Here is a 16,603-nt window from a genome sequence, read left to right as displayed (position 1 = left end):
ATAGAAGCCGGCGGTACCAGACGTAACCGGACGGCGCGGGATCGCCAGAGATGGTCCGGATCGGACGGGGTGGCGCGGGACTAGACAGTGGCGCATGGGACCAGACGCGATGGGGAGGCACCGGATGGGACTGGACGCGACTGGAGTGGGCTGGAGGAGGCGAGAATGGGCTGGACGTGGCTGGATGGAACCAAATAGGCTAGACAAGACTGAATAAACCAAGTGGGACCAGACTAAACCAGACCAAACGAGGCCAAATGGTACCAGGTGGGATCATACAGGACCCTACGGGCCCTGACGGGATCAGACGGGCCCGGTCTGGTCCTGAAGGTTCCGTTCTAGTCCCAGCTAGTGCCGCCCTGCCCCGTCCTGTCCCGTCCCGTTCCGTCCCGTTGCCATCGGCCACGTGACTTGCCGTCCGATCCCGTCCCAGCACACCATATGTGTGGTCCCATCAGGCATCGTCCAGTCTAGCCCGGTCCCAGGTCGTGCACGGTTCCACCTGATCCCCATCTGGTCTCTGCCGTTTCACCCTGTACCATCTGATCCCATTTTGTAGCGTTTTGTATTCGGTCACGTCCGTTGCCGTCCGATTTCATCTGACCCTGTCTGGTCAGGTCCAATCCTGTCCGGTCCCGTTGGATCCTGTCCGGTCCTGTCCGATCCCGTTTGGTCCCATTCCATCTTACCCAGTTCTGTCCGATCTTGTCTGCTCATGTCCGGTCCCGTCCGATCCTGTCCGCTCCCGTCCGATCCTGTCCGCTCCCGTCCGATCCAGTCCAGTCCCCTTCGGTCCCGTCCGGTCCTGTCCTGTCCGGTTCTGTTCTGTCCGGTCCTGTCCGGTCCTGTCCCGTCCAGTTCGGCCAGGTCCCTCCCGATCCGCTCCGGTACCATCTGGCTTCAGTGATGTTCCGTTCGCTTGCTTCCCGTAATGCCCGGTGGCGTCCAATTCCGCTCAGTCCCGTCTGGTCCTGTGATGTTCCGTTCGCTTGCTTCCTGTAATGCCCGGTGGCGTCCAATTCCGCTCAGTCCCGTCTGGCCCTGCCCGCCTCCATCCGGTCCCGTCCCGTCCCACCTAACCCCAAAAGGTCTCATCTGCTTAAGTCCGGTCCTATCTGATCTGTCCTATCGGTCGGTCCTATTCGCCCGGTCTCGTCTGGTTTGGTCTGGTTCAGTCTTACCTCATGAGGTTACGTCCGGTTTTGTCCGGTTCCGTCCCGTCGGGTCCGGTTTCATGTTTCCCGTTTTGTCCCACCCGGTTCATTTCGGTCACGTTTAATGCCAACCGATTCCGTCAGGCTCTAATAAGTCCCTTCTGGTTCCGTCCTGTCCCGCTGGCCCATTTCTTTTCCGTCCGGTTCCGTCCGGTCACGTCCAGTGCCGTCCGATCCCGTCTGGGCCTGTCCATTACTGTCCGGTCCCATCTGATTCTATCTCGTCCGGATTCATTCGCTCCCGTCTGGTCTGGTCGCGCCCAGTCTTGTTTGGAGTAGTTCCGTCCAGTTCCATCTTGCTTTATAGTGTTCCAGCTCGCTCCGGTGCCGTCCGCTTCCGTCCGGCTCCGTGTGGCCCCGTTCCGTCCCTCTGGTTCTGTTCGGCCACCGTACGTCGGCTAGGGGCCTCACACATGACGGAAAGCGCCGGAAGCCATCATGGACTTGCTGGACTTAGGCGCATATGTAACTGTCATCAGGTTGGCAGTAATTTTGTGGTTGCGGGTCGTCATACATTCAGGTGGAAGTGTTGACAGACTGAACTATTTTTGCATAATCAGTCGTCAGCCGCACCGCAAATTTACGCGCCGCCTCATACCAAATGGGGGGGGGGGGGGGGGAGGAGGCAGCTGTGAGGGAAAACATCATTTATTGCCATCATATTGGACATAGAGCAAAGTGAAGGTGCTAAAACCATTCAGAAACGTGTGGCGTATCTACTTAAACCATTATAGCATGGTTTACATGACCAGTTAACTTGATTCCGCTCATTTTAAGAAGAGCAAGGCTTTCGCGGGCGATGCCAAATGACCTGCCCCCTCCCCCATCACCTTCTTAAGATAGGTCTGCTTGTACCACTGGCTCCCAGCTGCACCTAGCGTTTTCATTGTCAGCACAGGGTCGCGGACGCATGCATAAACAAATGCGTGAAGCGTGCTATGCACGGCGTCATGATTCATAGTATAACTGTGTGAAATCATGGGCCTAGAAGCAGAGGGGGACGGGAGGCCTTCACTTTTTTTTGTGGTTTTTGCTAGAATGTCTGGCATGATCCCTACGGCGATGCATGGAGGAAATTGTGGTAGCCGACCATGACATTCAGGATTTTCGAAAGGTTTAGGAAAGTCACAGGAAACCCAGTTTCCACTCATTAAACTAAGCACTGTGTCGACACAGCCCGTGAGCAAGGGGTGTAGGCTCCTATTCAGTTTGGGGCTTCAGCCCCCCCCCCCCCCCTCCACCCCATTTCGGCTTGCCCAGCTTGGGCTCCAGCCCCAACGTTGAGAAAAAAGTGGGCTGAATCCTGTTAGAAACCCGCGTGTTAGCTTCTTTTTTTGTTGTGTTTTTTTTTGTTTTTTGTTTTTTTATAGGTTGTGCCATTTTTCACTGCCTAGCCCCCCCCCCTCCCCTGCGACTCATTTGGGGAAACTACAACCCCTACGTTGAGCCGGACCATATCAAGTAAAAAATCTGGCGACTGTAGGTGAAGTATTGGTTATCTAACGATGACCGTGCCCGGAGGTCGTTCCACAATTATCCAAGCGACATTGCTGAGAAAACAGCACACGGAAACACCGGAGCGCTGTGAGATTTGGCATTGCTGACGATGCACTATTTCTGCGTATTTGGATATGAGGTCTTGGATCTGTATGCAATAGATCCAAAGCCTCATCAGGTCACTGAGTCATAAAGTTGTTTCTGGACAGACAGACAGATTGCTAGCATTGAAGGCACTAGCCGACAGACAGTGTGACGGCCGGCCCTGTTCCCTGTCAAGTAAGGCCCGCTCAGTCCTAAGGCTCGCCGGTAGTAATGCCTGTTTAGAAGCAAGGCCGCTAACGAACACATCTGACCTGAACGGAACTCAAATTTTCAACTTGGGCCCGGTCACCACAGTTTGTAGAATCAAATATTTTGTGTTACTATTAACGCTGTTTCGAGCACTTAAGGCAACAATAATTTGATTGTTATGATATATATATATATATATATATATATATCATAACAATGTTTTGAGGGAGAGAAGGATGGCGAGGACAAGTCGCCAAGTTTGAACCCATGCCTTGCACGGTTTGAACCTGTGACCGGAAAACCCAAAAGGGAGCTCTCATTCCGGCATAACATGAACAGGACGACTGTGAAAAGTCATCTCTTGACTTGCTGTTAGAAACGTTCCAAAGTCAAACTGGCAACGGTGTGTTAGGGGGCTCATGGTACAGCGCCTCTCAACAGCGGTAACGCCTAGCCTCAATAAACGATCCTTCAACGTGCTATGTGCTTCCGTCCCAAATGGTGTAACTGACATGAGCCAGCGAGCGAACGCTGAGCTCCCGGGCAGTGGTCTGAGATGTGTAAGTCCGTGACGTACCCAACAGACTCTCCGTATTGTTATGACAGCTTTGTTGACGTACAATTTTGCTCCCGGCGATGCAGTTGTGCCGAGCATTGCAGTAGCCATTCCCTCGATGTTCGGTGTTTCCGCCCACCCCCCACCGCAAGTGGTGCGGTCCAAAGCCGACCTCCCTACCCGCATCCACCCACAATCGGGGACCCAAAGTCGCGCTAACCTCGCTAGGTGTCTGTTTCAGAACTTTCTTATACACCAGTTGACCCGGATCTGCCCATTTACGCTTTCGAGTTTTGGACCGTAAGCTTATATACAATGTTCAGCATTGTTCCAGATGTACGCAACCGAGCTTGTCTTCTGTTTGTTCTACTTAGCGAGAAATTAATTCGTACTCCCTTCCTTGAAAGCATCTCACCTGAAAGCATTGGGTCAGACGGGAAAATTAAGCCGCATTGATGCATGACGGTTACGCTGTTCTGTTTTAAAGGCCTTCGTACAATGCGCTTTTCGCGGCATCGTCGTGCGCCGGCGCTGTGTCCAGCGCGTGCCGTCGGCTTCAGCGCGCGTCACTACACAGAGATGACGCACGTCCTCAGCACGCGACGTTTAGGGAAACTGCACTTACTTTATTCCGATTGCGGCTCTCAAGTCGGATTGGGGTCTGGCGCGGGACGGTCGTCGTCGCGCCGTTGGGTGTGAGGGGCGCGAGCTTGAATGCCCCTGCGTGCGGCCGTTTCCCCGGTAATCTGCACGGCGGGTGTGCTTAACCCCATTCATCATCCCCGACGCCGCCCGCCGGCCGGGCCGAGCAGACCTTCAAGTCGACGTCCCGCGATTGCATTTGTGAATATATTATGAGGCTTCGGCTTTGTGCTCTCATCGAGCCAGCTCAATATAGCCGGGGTATCTCAGGCGGCTGGCGGCTTTGATGTCGCATGTGCCGAAATGGCTTGAGTTGGAAGTCAAATGCACGCCACTTGCTTGGCAGCGGATTTGATTTGATAAGGCGGCAAATCGGCTGAAGAGGAGCGATGGAGCTTTTTGGATTGCAAGCAATGGAATCTTATTTCCAACGATTCTCCCTCATCTCGTCAATTTCGTGGAATGTATTAGTTGGTTTACAACGGGTTTATAACACCACATTCAACCAATCAATGCAGAGAAGCCAGGACAGCAAGTCTGAGCACACTCTTGGAAGATGCTACATTTGTTTAACTCACAATTTCCATCCTCGCCTGCCGCCCATCGGCGACGCCTCATCCCGGTCGGCCCAGTTTGTTCATGTGTGCCCCTCGAGAGCACCGCCACAGCGGTGCCAGTGCCACTAATGAAAACGTCCAGAGTGGATCAGAAAATGTTGCCCGCAGACGCTCAGCCCTCTGCCCCTGTCACCGTTGAGATTAGCACCGCGAATGAGAACAGCGTGATGTTTTGAATAAGAGAGTGCTGGGAAATTCATTCGCAAAAATGCGGGCACATCCTGCAGGAGCATGCGTCTGATATGCTAGCATTGTAGACAAAGACGAATGAAGTGCATTGCATTTTCCTGAGTGTGGCCACGGCTGCAAGCCATGGTTAGGACAGGTACATATTCAAATCTAAATTACCCTATCGCTGTGCAGTGTGCAGTGTTTCCAAACTTGGTACCTAATGACAGAAGGCGGGTGAGTGGGAGGCTGCAGCTGCTAGGATACTCCCTTTTTGACTGGCTATGCCCGGCTGGGTGCGCAGTTGTTCGGGTAAGTCGTTCCACAGTCGTGTTGAAGCTGAAACAAAGGCCAGCTGGAAGGGAGTCGTACCACCGTGTGGTAACGTATGTGAGGTGCCATTCCGGGGTGTCCGTTCCCTCTGGCTGGCTTGTGTTGGGGAGTATAAACTGTATAAAGCTGCGTGGAATGCTGGTATCGACCTCAGCTTGTGGTGCAGGTTGAATTTGCGGAGTTCGTAGCTACCTGGCACAATCATCTACCCCGGATCCGGTCTGAGTCGGACGGTCGGTAGTTGAGTTTGCGGAGTTCATGGCTACCCGACACAGTCATCTGCCCCGGATCCGGTCTGAGTCGGACGGTCGGTAGTTGAGTTTGCGGAGTTCATAGCTACCTGACAGTCATCTACCCCGGATCCGGTCTGAGCCGGACGGTAGGTAATTGAGTTTGCGGAGTTCATAGCTACCTGACACAGTCATCTACCCCGGATCCGGTCTAAGTCGGACGGTCGGTATGCGGAATGGTGTCCCCGTCATAAGTCATGCTGCCCCCACTTAAGTACTTAAGTTGGCCAACGTCGTGCGTGGCCACGTGTTCGTCGGGCCCCACGTCATGGGGAGGGAAAAACGGTAGGATGGACGACGCCGGAGTGGGGATTGTCTGCTGATGTACCTTGAAATTGAACGAAGGGAGCTTATTGCTAGGCTTGCCTTCTTAGTTGTTTCATTAATGCGAGTATGACACTTGACGTGCGATAAGATTGTGAATTGGGGCGAGGTCATTTTCAGCTTGTGTGCGAATGTTTGCTGAAGCCAAAACGTCAGTCAGCCGCGTGAACAACGCAAAAGGCTTTGAATTGCGTACGGAATAAAGTCAGGAATCATGGATACGCGCTTGGTAGCTGAGAATGAAGATGATGCGACCACAAAATTCCCCAATGTGATGTCACAGTGGGAAAAGCAGAGAGCGTGAGCTCTGCCTTGAGGGCAGACGCCTTTGGATATTGAGCGTTGTCACTTCACATAAAATCAAGATCGGTGGCAGTGAGTGAGGGGGCAGCTACCGGGGGACCCAAAGCCCTAGACAAAAAACTAACAATACAGCTATGGTGTTGCAATACAGCTCCCCCCCCCCCCCCGATCTCCATGAAGTTTTCACCGCCACTCAATCAAGCGCCCGAATATGACCTTAGGTTTACATGGATACGTTTTACGTATACATTTTGTGTTTTGGATACTGGTACACCAGTTGAGATATGCCCTCTAAACTATGTTGAGTGGAATGATCACAAACAATGAATAAACACCCGGCGTGTGCGAGGGCTCCAATTTGGTCTACGTAATCCTAGTTGGAGTATGCTGCCTTTTTGTACTACCAATTCATTGCTAGATCAGAGGAGTCCGATTTTATTGATCATGTCAGTTTTTTCTCGATATTCTAAGCTGCTCAGATCTTCTATTTGAAGTGGACGTCCTGACGGTACACATACGTCTGAACTCATAAATACGACAGTACTTATTACCTTATTCCTCGTGGAATAACCAGGAGAATGGATAGGTAGATAATTTGTATTTTGGCTACATGCCTTTATCGAAACGAATATCAGCAGTAACAAGTAATAATCAGTAGGAGTTTGTCATGCAAGTGTGGGTTTCAAAGGGTTTTCACGCAAAAAACGTGGCTGACGAAATGAGGTGTAAACCGTGTGAAAAACATGCGAGGAACATATGAGATGTCGGGGAGTCCATGCGCCCTATTCACTCGAAATGTATTGAACATATGCAACACGCTGAAAACAAAAACGGAGTGGCCATTTCGGCGACCATTTTTGACAAAACACACTCAGGCTGAATGTTTTGTCAAAAAAGAAATCCAGGTAGGTACGGACTCCTTAACACCCTTAAGTGCTCAAAGTCATCTGCACAGGACCATCCAGACAGGAAAATATGTGAATCCATTCTTGTAAAAAAGTCGCGACCGAAACTTGACATGCATCACGGCCGATTGTGCGATCGTGTTTTGTACCTCGATGTGTGGTGCGTGATAGCTTAAAACCGTTTGCATATAGGAGTGATAATTAACGCGTGATGCGTGATGCCTGTTTGGTTGAAATTGTTTGCATGTATAAGTGATGCGTGCTACGCAGTGCCTGTTTACTGGATATCGCTTGCATGCTTGAATGGTGCGTGATGTGTGATGCCTGTTTGTTTAAATCCGTTTGCATGTACACCAGTTGTTCGCGTATTTTAATTGTAAGTTGGATGTGCACTGTATCATAGAAGTGGCTCGCAATTGCTCCTTGTTTTATCGCCTGAATATTGGCGTCCTTTAAAAATGTGGCTCGCTGGTCAAAAAAAAAAAAACTGAAAAATCTGTAGGGTCTGCAGGCAATTTTGAATTTACCACTGATATCCGTTGCGATAAAGGCATGTAATCGAAATATCATTGCACCCATATTACGAGGAATAAAGCTATTGGACCTGTCTTATTTATATGCATAACATTCCTCGCAAATGCACTTAGGAACAATTGGCTGGACTCCATAGCTCTCACCCACCACAGTGAAGGAATGCTCTCAGATGCTTTGCTTCTCTCAACATGTGTGTTACGCAATGTTGATGATGCCCTAGTTGGCGAACATGTTTGTGCAGGAAAGTTATGCTAGTTTGAAGCATTTTATAGGGAAACTATGCAAACGATGGGGGCGTAATCATGGAATTCAACGAATCGCACCGAGACTGTCATTGCTCATCCGTGGTGTTTGGCACCACATTGGTCATTCACACCCGTAAGTGGCGGAGTACGTTCTGACCACCACCCTTGAGGTATATAGGGGGCCTGCTTGCGTCTTTAGGCAGCTTTTTCCTTTTTATGCCAATTTTGAACGACATCAACCAGAAATCCCCGCACAGTCACCGAGTCCGCAACGAACATCGCACGTAAATGTTTTTCCTACCCAAGGTAGCTCACACCGGAAATGAAACTCGAGACTACGCAGAAATAAGAGGGTGATGTTGTACTGAAATGCTGACCGTGTAGTTCGGACTGGCAATAATTAGTTTGCGTCAACAAACTAAACTGCATGCGATACCTCGCTTGGGCTGCGCCGACACTCGCGAGCGCCGTTATTAGACACAGCTGCTTCTGAGGTTTCGCTACATTATGTTTTTGAAACATGCCCCAAATGTGGCACACTCCCTGTCCATGGCCCCGCTTTTTTGTAAAAGTAGCTCTGGGCGGACGCGACGGGACGGGAGGATGGGGGTCCGTGCGAAGTTTTGAGGGAACGCTAAACCTAATCGTATAGCCAAAGTGATTGTGTACATCCAACCTTGCTGGCAAATACGTCATCGCTGCGGCTTCATCTTTGCTGTTTGGATTCTCAGAGCAGCGGATGCACTGCTGAAGACCCCGCTGTCTCGGATTGTTTTATGTCCGGATGCATTCTTCATCGCCGCAGCGGTGGCCGACAGTCTCTTCGTGTCCCATTCCAAGCCTTTTGTCCAGATGCCCGCTCGCAAAACCAACACCGCCGCCAAATGAAACTGTCGTCCGGAGCGGCGTGCGCCATAATTCGCCGCTTGAAAGTGACGGCCGCTTCCCCACCCTGGCGCCAACCAAACTAAGCCGAAATGCAAACAGCGATTCGGCTGGTGAACTCAACTCAAACTGCCGTCATTCACCGTAATGGAGCTCGGCTCCCGCGCCGGACTCGCGCGCGCGCGCGCGCCGCCGCCGAGCCGGTTATGAGCGGCATGACGTCATCACGCTGATGAACCGCCGGCAGGCTGGCCGAGAGAGCGGCGCTAAAGTTTTAATTTGACTGTTGATTGATTGTGCCGCGCGTGGCTGTCGCGTCGCCCGCTGCAGGGAGATGTCGGGCCGTCGCTCGAGCCGCGCGTTGGGGGTGGCCCGATGGGCCGGCCATGCCTGCTGGGGTTTGCCGGGCCGGCACGCCATGTGGGTCACACGTGCTGCGCTGCTGTTGGTCTTGTCGGACTAGAGGGCGCCAAACTTTCAGTTGCCGAAAATGCCAAACTTTCAGCTGCTGAAAATGCTCAGCTTCCAGCTGCTGAGAATGATAAACTTTCTGCTCCCAAATTTTCCATGGTAGGGTATATGACATTTGCTTTTATGTATTTGAAGTCTGTTAGTATTATGAAGTCATGCAAAAACAGCCAAATAGAGGGCACTAGCATTTTGCTTGACGTAAGGTTAACGTTATGCAGTCCACTCAATCGTTGAGCCCAGCACAGCCAGCTCACCACCTGCCGGCTGCATTTCACGGCGGCAGCCCGCCTGCGGCCGCCGCGACGCCTACCACAGCAGCTGAGCGTCGGCGCCCTGTTACAGGATGATGTTCGACTTCTCTGAAGACGCGGAGGCGGCGACGGGCGGCGCGTCGCGAGGCGACGGCGACGCCGGCCCGACCCGGTGAGCGGGTGGCGATCGCGCCTCTTCCCGCAGCCGGGGGAACAGTAGGAGGGGAGGGATGGGCGGCGGAGGGCCCCCGGCCGCGCCGACGGGCGGGGCGGGTTGGTGGCACGTGCAGCGGCGCCGCACAGTCGCGGCGAGACCAGTTGTGTGGTGTGGTCAGGCATGTCGGGAGTGGCGTAGGCAACGCTATGTAACACGCGTCAGAGTGGCCGGTTGAATACCCTCCTCTCGGGGTCATTTTGACCCCCAGAGAACTCGGGAACTAACAAAGCTAGATATACCAAATTCACAGGGTGTGTTGGGCTGTACATGAACTCATTTTGGTCAAAGTTTGAGGTTCTTAGGTCATGGCCTTCAGGTCGAATAAGATCAAACAAGGTCAAACTCCAAGCTGGTCTCCAAAGTACCCCTAGAACCTAGATACCTGCTCTAAGCAAGCTGTCACATGCTCATTTAAGATCAGCACATTTCGAAATAAGCACCATGAACTATCTCGTACAGAAAACCCTGGAGGAATGAAACAAGTTGGCTTTTGACCGTGGTCAGATGTTTATACGTGACCCGAGGTCAATGAAATTTATTTATTCCATTGTGGCGTTGCCTAAGAGTCGAAATTGATTTCGCTGAATCCATGGCCTGACTTTGATCCACCGTACGTCAGCTATCCTACAAGGTACATCTAAACTTTTGCTACCAATCTGTTGCCGCAGCAGATTGTACAGTGTTCAATTGTCAATTGAACAACTGAACAGTGTTCAGTTGTCTGCAGCTATGCAGACAATTGAATTGAAAAAAGACAACAAGCAACAATTCTGAACGGCGCGGCTTAGCCGCGCCGTTCGGAAAGCATTCCGCAAAAATCGTGGGGGGGGGGGGTCATATTGATTCCCACCCGAGCGCGTGTCGATATAAATAGTGTAAAGGCACATAATGTGTGGTCGAATTATACATTTTTAAAGGAATTCATATCACGGAAGTTCGGAACATGCTGTGCTTGCAAGCTTGGCCCTCGGCTGGTATTGCTTGGTACGCAATCATCTTATTGTGGCCTTGGTTCTAAGTATGCTGCGTAAGGCCGATAGAGGTCATGGAAGATCGTCACTAAGTCAGTAAACACACGCCCACACTAAGTCAGTACAAGTCGTTAATGTGTCCCTAATTCGTGAAAATGAGTTATTATTAAAAGTCATTAATCTTCATCATGCAGCATTGCAACGTGATGAAAACAAGTTCTCAAGCAGTGTGGAGGCTATATTTATCGTACATTAAGTACTAGAGGTGGATGTCGGTTTTTGGAAAGTGTCATTTAACATTGTTCGACTTATACCCTTGCATCGCCTGGCGTCTATGCCATCGCGTGGTTAGGTAGTTTCAAGCAGCCTGCTGTTTGCGATAGCCTGTTGTTCAATTTTCAACTGCTAAATGTGTGAAACACTGCGTATTCGTCTATGGGTCGGCTTGACCCTGTCCAAGCCCCGGTCTGCACTGACCTTCATTCCGCTCCGCCGGTGACCTGGACCTGCATGGTCCAGCCTACCATCGCACCAGCACGGGCACACTTGTCGGTATCGGCACCGGCCCACGACGCACCAGTGACAAGGGAACTCTGATTGGTTACACGCCCATTGTCCCAGCCCGTGCGCTGGCGGTGGCCAAGAGGCCACTCAACGGGTGTTTTCTCTGACAAAATCCACGGCTATCGAAAACTTAAGCGGACAGAATCGCCCTATTAGCCCTGAATATTGAAGGGGAACGGCGCATTCTCCAGTGGCCATCGGACCAGTCAATGTCAACTAACTCCCTCACCGGTGGGCAGCCTACCACCTCTCGGGCGTGCGCCCTGTGCATCACTGGAGCAGCTCGCTCTGCTCTCACGTCACGGCTGGCCGTGACGCGTCGTGACGCCGTGTGACCGGCCGCCGTCACCGGAAGGGCCGCGCCGGACCCCGGCCCCCGGCGGACACGCGTCGAGCCGCCGCCCGCGCCGCCGATCTCGCCCTGGCGAGAGGCACTCGTCGCCACTTTTGGATCGCTCTCGTACTAAGTTGTCGCGGCGTGCCCACTCGACGGCCGGGTATTAAAAGGCCACGCCGCTGACACGGCGGAGTCCCCGGGGGGCTGGGAGTCGGTGTGGGCAGTCCCATACAAACACGAGTATTTCTCCGCTCATGCCCCCTGTGTTCACGCGCTTGACACGGGACATGACTTACTGCGCATGTTTGACGATCGCGTAGGGTGTAAGAAAGTGGATAATTTTGTAAACAGCCGGTAGCCGAGGTGGCGTGCGTGGTGTGCTCACCTGACGCGTTTTCATCATAAGTTTTCAAGGTTTTAGGGCCGCGTAGTGTTTTCTTTACGTTGTTTTACTTTGATTACGTCCTGAAAGTAGGAGTGTTGCGCTGAAAATCCTACGGCGCATTTTCCACGGCGTCTGTACCGAACGTAGCAGCGTAACCCGGGGTAACAACGCTTCATGTCACTTGCTACTTTGCAGCTTTTCCGGAGGCTTTCAACGTCGCAAGCGATTCGAATCAACTGTTGGATGTAATTGCGTCAAACTCTTGCGTCACCGAGTCTGCCAAGTCGTTGGATGTCCTTTTACTGCCGTGAAGGAAAGAATGCATTGACTTTATCTTTCATGCCTGGGTCAATGGTTGACATTTGCGACGTTGTAGATTTAACCGAGGTTCATTTTCTGATTAGCTTACGTAGACGCAGTTAAAGTTTGAGCCTTGTAACGGGACGCTTTTCCAGGTAACTCATTATTGACTTGGTACTGAAGATAATTCGATAGCTCCCTTCCCCGAGCCGGGATGGAGAGTACTGCGATTGCACCGACGACCCAACTGTGTCCTGCAGGTCGCAGTCACAGAGCCAGCCGGAGGCGATGCAGAAGCGAGAGTCGTCCGACAGCTACGTAGGCGCGGAGGATGAGCCGGCCCAGGGACGACAGGACGCCGTCTCCACGCTCCTGCCCGTCCTCAAAGGTCAGATGCTGACACTCTGTGATTGCTGGATCACGGAGGAGCAGCGCGTGAGGCTCCAAGGCGCATTTTAGCTGTCGTACGCGCGGACACTGCCAACGCCCTTTGCTTATCTTTCATGATTTGCATGCCACACTGGCGGCTCGCATAGGCCGCTATCTGTGGTAGCATCACCGTGGATACTTTTGCCGGTCTTTCGGCCCCTGTCAAAAATCTATTTCTGGTGCGAGTTGCTAGGCGTGTGCTGCGCGAGGAGGCTCCTGCCGACCGGCGCTTCATCACGTCATAGTATGGCGAGCACGTGGCGCACCTGGCGAGGGGGCTGCGATCAGCGGCGGCTAACGTGTGTGGGCGGACACCACCTGCGCGGCGGACACTTCTCCGGTCCGTGTCCGTGTGGCGGCACAGGCGCTGGGAGGTCCGACGGCGCGGCAGCTTGGCCGCCATCTGGCCAGTTTGTTGGCCGCCTGGTGTCCTCCAACCTCACGCGGCCAGGCGGCCCTGGTGGGCTGGCGTGTTGGCCCCTGTCGACGACCTAGTGCAATGGGCGAGTCGCTGCTGTGGCCCTCCGCTCGGTCCGGCCCTGCTGCTCCCGACTCAGGCGCCACAAGGCGGACCGAGAGGCTGGCGGCGGTGCGTCTTCCTGGTGTGCAGTAATGCTTCACAGTCCGTTTAGTCACGGTTTGCGGACAGTGGACACCCGCGGCTGAGCGCCGTCGCCGCCGCCACCATCACCACCATCGCCTCCGCCGCCGCCGGGCGCCATTGTTCGCCGCCGCCAAACAATCGGATGCGCATTTTGCAGCGGCGCAACCTTTGGCCGGGCGGCGGCCGTGATGCATGGGGCGGAGTGGCGGCGGACTTTCCAGTCATTTTTCATCGCTGTCGAATTGGGCCGAGCACGCGGCCGGCTCTCTGCAGCGGCGGAATCGATCACGGACGCCTCGCGCCTTGCCGCCGCGGGCGCGGCTGCCGCCGCTGGGGCCGCGCGGGTTCGGCCGTCGCCGCACGGCCGTTCACGGAACGCCACCGCAGACGTATCGATTGGCACGAGTGGTGCGTGGTAGGCATCCAGGCCGGCCGGTGTCTATCTCTGTGCTGGCGGCCGGGCGGCCGTGCGTGATCTGCGGACCTGTCGGCCGCGCGGCGCCGAGCAGCCGGCCGCCACGCCCGCTGACCTTCGCCGCGCCCGCCCACGCCGACCGACGGCTGCTGCGGCCGGTCGGAAACACGCTGGCGCACGACGCGCCGCGGAGATGAACGCTGGCGATTGGCGTAGTTGGGTTGGTGGACCGGAGACCGAGTACAGGGCGGGGAAGGCTCGTTTGTGATGCGCGGCCGCAGCCGCCGCCTCCGCTTTGCTCGGACGAGCAGACCCGTCGTCTGCTTTAGCACAGCACATTCCACTCCGCCTCAGGGAGGCGGCGGGAAGGAGGGGGGGGGGGGGCGTACTGTCCCGCAGGAGCGACACGCTTCGCCACCTCCACCTCACAATCACTGAATTCACTAGCGACGCTCGCGCTCGCTGGCCGCACCTTGTTTCCGTCGGACGCGCCGCCGTCTGCCCGGGGACGCCTGATCGTCGCGCCGCGCGCCGCATACGGACGAGGCCCGTGCTGCGGTGCCGGGTGGCGTCGACGGCGACGCTGGCGACGTCGGCGCCGACGGCAGCGCTGACGCCGGTTCAGTGCCCCGGGCAAGCGTAATCGGAGACGATGCGCTTTAATTGCTGCTCGCCAGTCATCTTCATATGCGATTGATTTCCCGTGGGAGCGGCCGCCGCCGAGCCTGGCTATACTCGGCTCCAGAGCGGCGCCAGGAGGCCCAGGCGGCAGCCGGGAACTCGGGTCAGACCAGCCGGCGGGTGCCGCTCGCCTGGGGCGGGCCGGGGCGCGACATCCCGGCTCCGAGGGGACGTGGATCCCCAGCAGGAGACACACACGCCGCCTGGGGTGTCGGATGAGGGCCGTCCGCGAATGACCTAGAAGTTGGCCTGGTGTGACCTGACAGTCCGTTTGGCTATGGCACGCGACGTTGCATGGTTTTAAGCTCGGTTTTAGGATGGGAGCTGTAATCAGTGGCTTATAGCTGGGTGTACTGTGTCGACAAGGAACGTGGTAATTGGTACTGTAGGATGTCCCTATCGGGCGCGATCGCAAAGCCGGACAACATACTTTCAGCCACCGGCTCTGCGCCTGCGCATCAGGCGGAAGCGTGACCTCAAAGGGCGGGTCTCCAGATACTGCTGACCGGCTGCTGCTGACTTTACAGGCATGCTTACAGTGGCACAAACAGGGAGGGGGGGGGGGGGCACAGGGGCAGGTGACCCCCGTAGGTTCCGAGGGGCCCGAAGGTCCCCTCGGAACACACGATTAAGAGCCCGATTGGAGGGCCCGAAGAGCCGGAAAGGCCAGCTGGAGTTCTCATTCAGGGACCCGGCCCCCGGCCTAGAAGGCCCGCTGATCAGGGGCCCGCTGAGTCGATAAGGGCTTGTATTTTGGTCAGACACCACCAGTAATGCACAGTCAGCCGCGTGGCGGCATGGGCCCAAGGGTCCATTTCCCAAGCAAGGACAAAGCCGAGGCCAGCGATTTACATAGCTCGGGGCCCATAGCACCTAACAGGGGCCCTGTGTTGTCAAGGGGTCCCGAGTCGGGTAGAGACAGTGTTCGAGGAGGCCCGAAGAGCCTAAAGAGCCCACTGGGTCCAAAGGCCAAGGGCCCAACTAGAGGGTCTAGAGGCATAAAGGGCAGGTCGAAGTATTATTCTGGTGCCCTGACCTGCGAAGAATGACCCTCAAATAACGATTAGAGAGACCTTTGTGCCGATCAGGAACCCCTGAGCCAATAGGGGCCTGTATGTCGGTCAGGTACCATCGTATCACATAGTCGGCTCCGTGTCGGTATAGGCCTGAGGACTCACTTCCCAATCAGCTGTAAAGCCGGGGCCAGTGATTTACACTGGTCTGGGGCCTTGTGTCTGTCAGGGGTCCACAGCGTCTAACAGAGGGCCCTCCGCTTACAAGGGCCCCGAGTCGACTAAGGGAAGAGTTCGATGAGGCCCGAAGGGGAATCCGGGCGGCCCACCGGAACCAACGATCAAGGGCGCGGTTGGATGGCATAATGATCCGAAGGACTGGCTGTAGGTCGCAAAAAAAGTCGCGGCCCGGAGGGCCATGGCCTGTGATATCAGTCAGAGGTCCTATTGCACCGTTTGAGGAACCTCTGAGGCAATTTGGGTGTCTATGCCGTTCAGAGGCTACTAACACCTAACAGTGGGCTCCGTCCGTCGGTGCCCTTGAGACCCGTTTTCCAAACAAAAACGAGCCCCGGGTCCGCGATTTGCAATGCTCGGGATCCCTGACATAATGAGGGCTCCTGTGTCGGTTCGGTCGGGGGGCCACGGTACCGAACAGGGGTCCTTTGGAGTCAAGTGACCCCGGGTTGGAGCGGTGTTTGAGGGGGTCTGAAGAGGGGCCGAAGGGCCTCTCGAAACCAAAAATCAAAGGCCCGATGAGATGGTTGAAGGGGCAAAAGAGCTCCCAGCGGATCACACTAAGGATCCCCCCCCCCTCCGTGATCCGCATCGCATAGTCGATCCGGTGGGACATAATCTCGAATGTCAGTCAGGTGATGTCTTGCACCTATAAGGCCTCCTGAGACAGAGCGTTCCTGTACTTCGGCCATAGATCACGAACAACGAGCAGTCGGTTCCATGTTGGTCTGAGCTCTAGGGGCCCATTTCCCACGCAAAGACAAGGCCGGGCCCGCGATTTACATTGGTCGAGCTTCTGTATCGCGGTCATTCTGTGTCGACGAGGAGCCTCGAATCGGCGCTGAGCGCGCAGCAACGACCATCGTAAAATAATGTTTCTGAATGTCTCAAAATGAATTCGTACAGTTCAAAGATTACGCT

At 54.7% G+C, this 16,603-nt stretch overlaps 1 protein-coding gene across 1 annotated transcript in view; it reads left to right on the top strand.

The window, feature by feature from the left end:
- LOC119097472 (uncharacterized) overlaps positions 1 to 16,603 on the top strand; it is a 70,237-nt gene that overhangs the window by 1,940 nt on the left and 51,694 nt on the right. The window contains exons 2-3 of the mRNA XM_037220501.1: positions 9,621 to 9,701; positions 12,564 to 12,691. Of these exons, the coding sequence (XP_037076396.1) occupies positions 9,622 to 9,701; positions 12,564 to 12,691 (208 nt within the window). The 5' untranslated portion in view covers position 9,621. The remainder of the gene's footprint in view (positions 1 to 9,620; positions 9,702 to 12,563; positions 12,692 to 16,603) is intronic.

The sequence above is a fragment of the Pollicipes pollicipes genome, unplaced genomic scaffold (genome assembly GCF_011947565.3).
Source record: "Pollicipes pollicipes isolate AB1234 unplaced genomic scaffold, Ppol_2.1 Scaffold_4295;HRSCAF=5057_pilon_pilon_pilon, whole genome shotgun sequence".
Lineage (NCBI taxonomy): Eukaryota > Metazoa > Arthropoda > Thecostraca > Pollicipedomorpha > Pollicipedidae > Pollicipes > Pollicipes pollicipes.
This window is presented reverse-complemented; position numbering and strand designations above follow the sequence as displayed.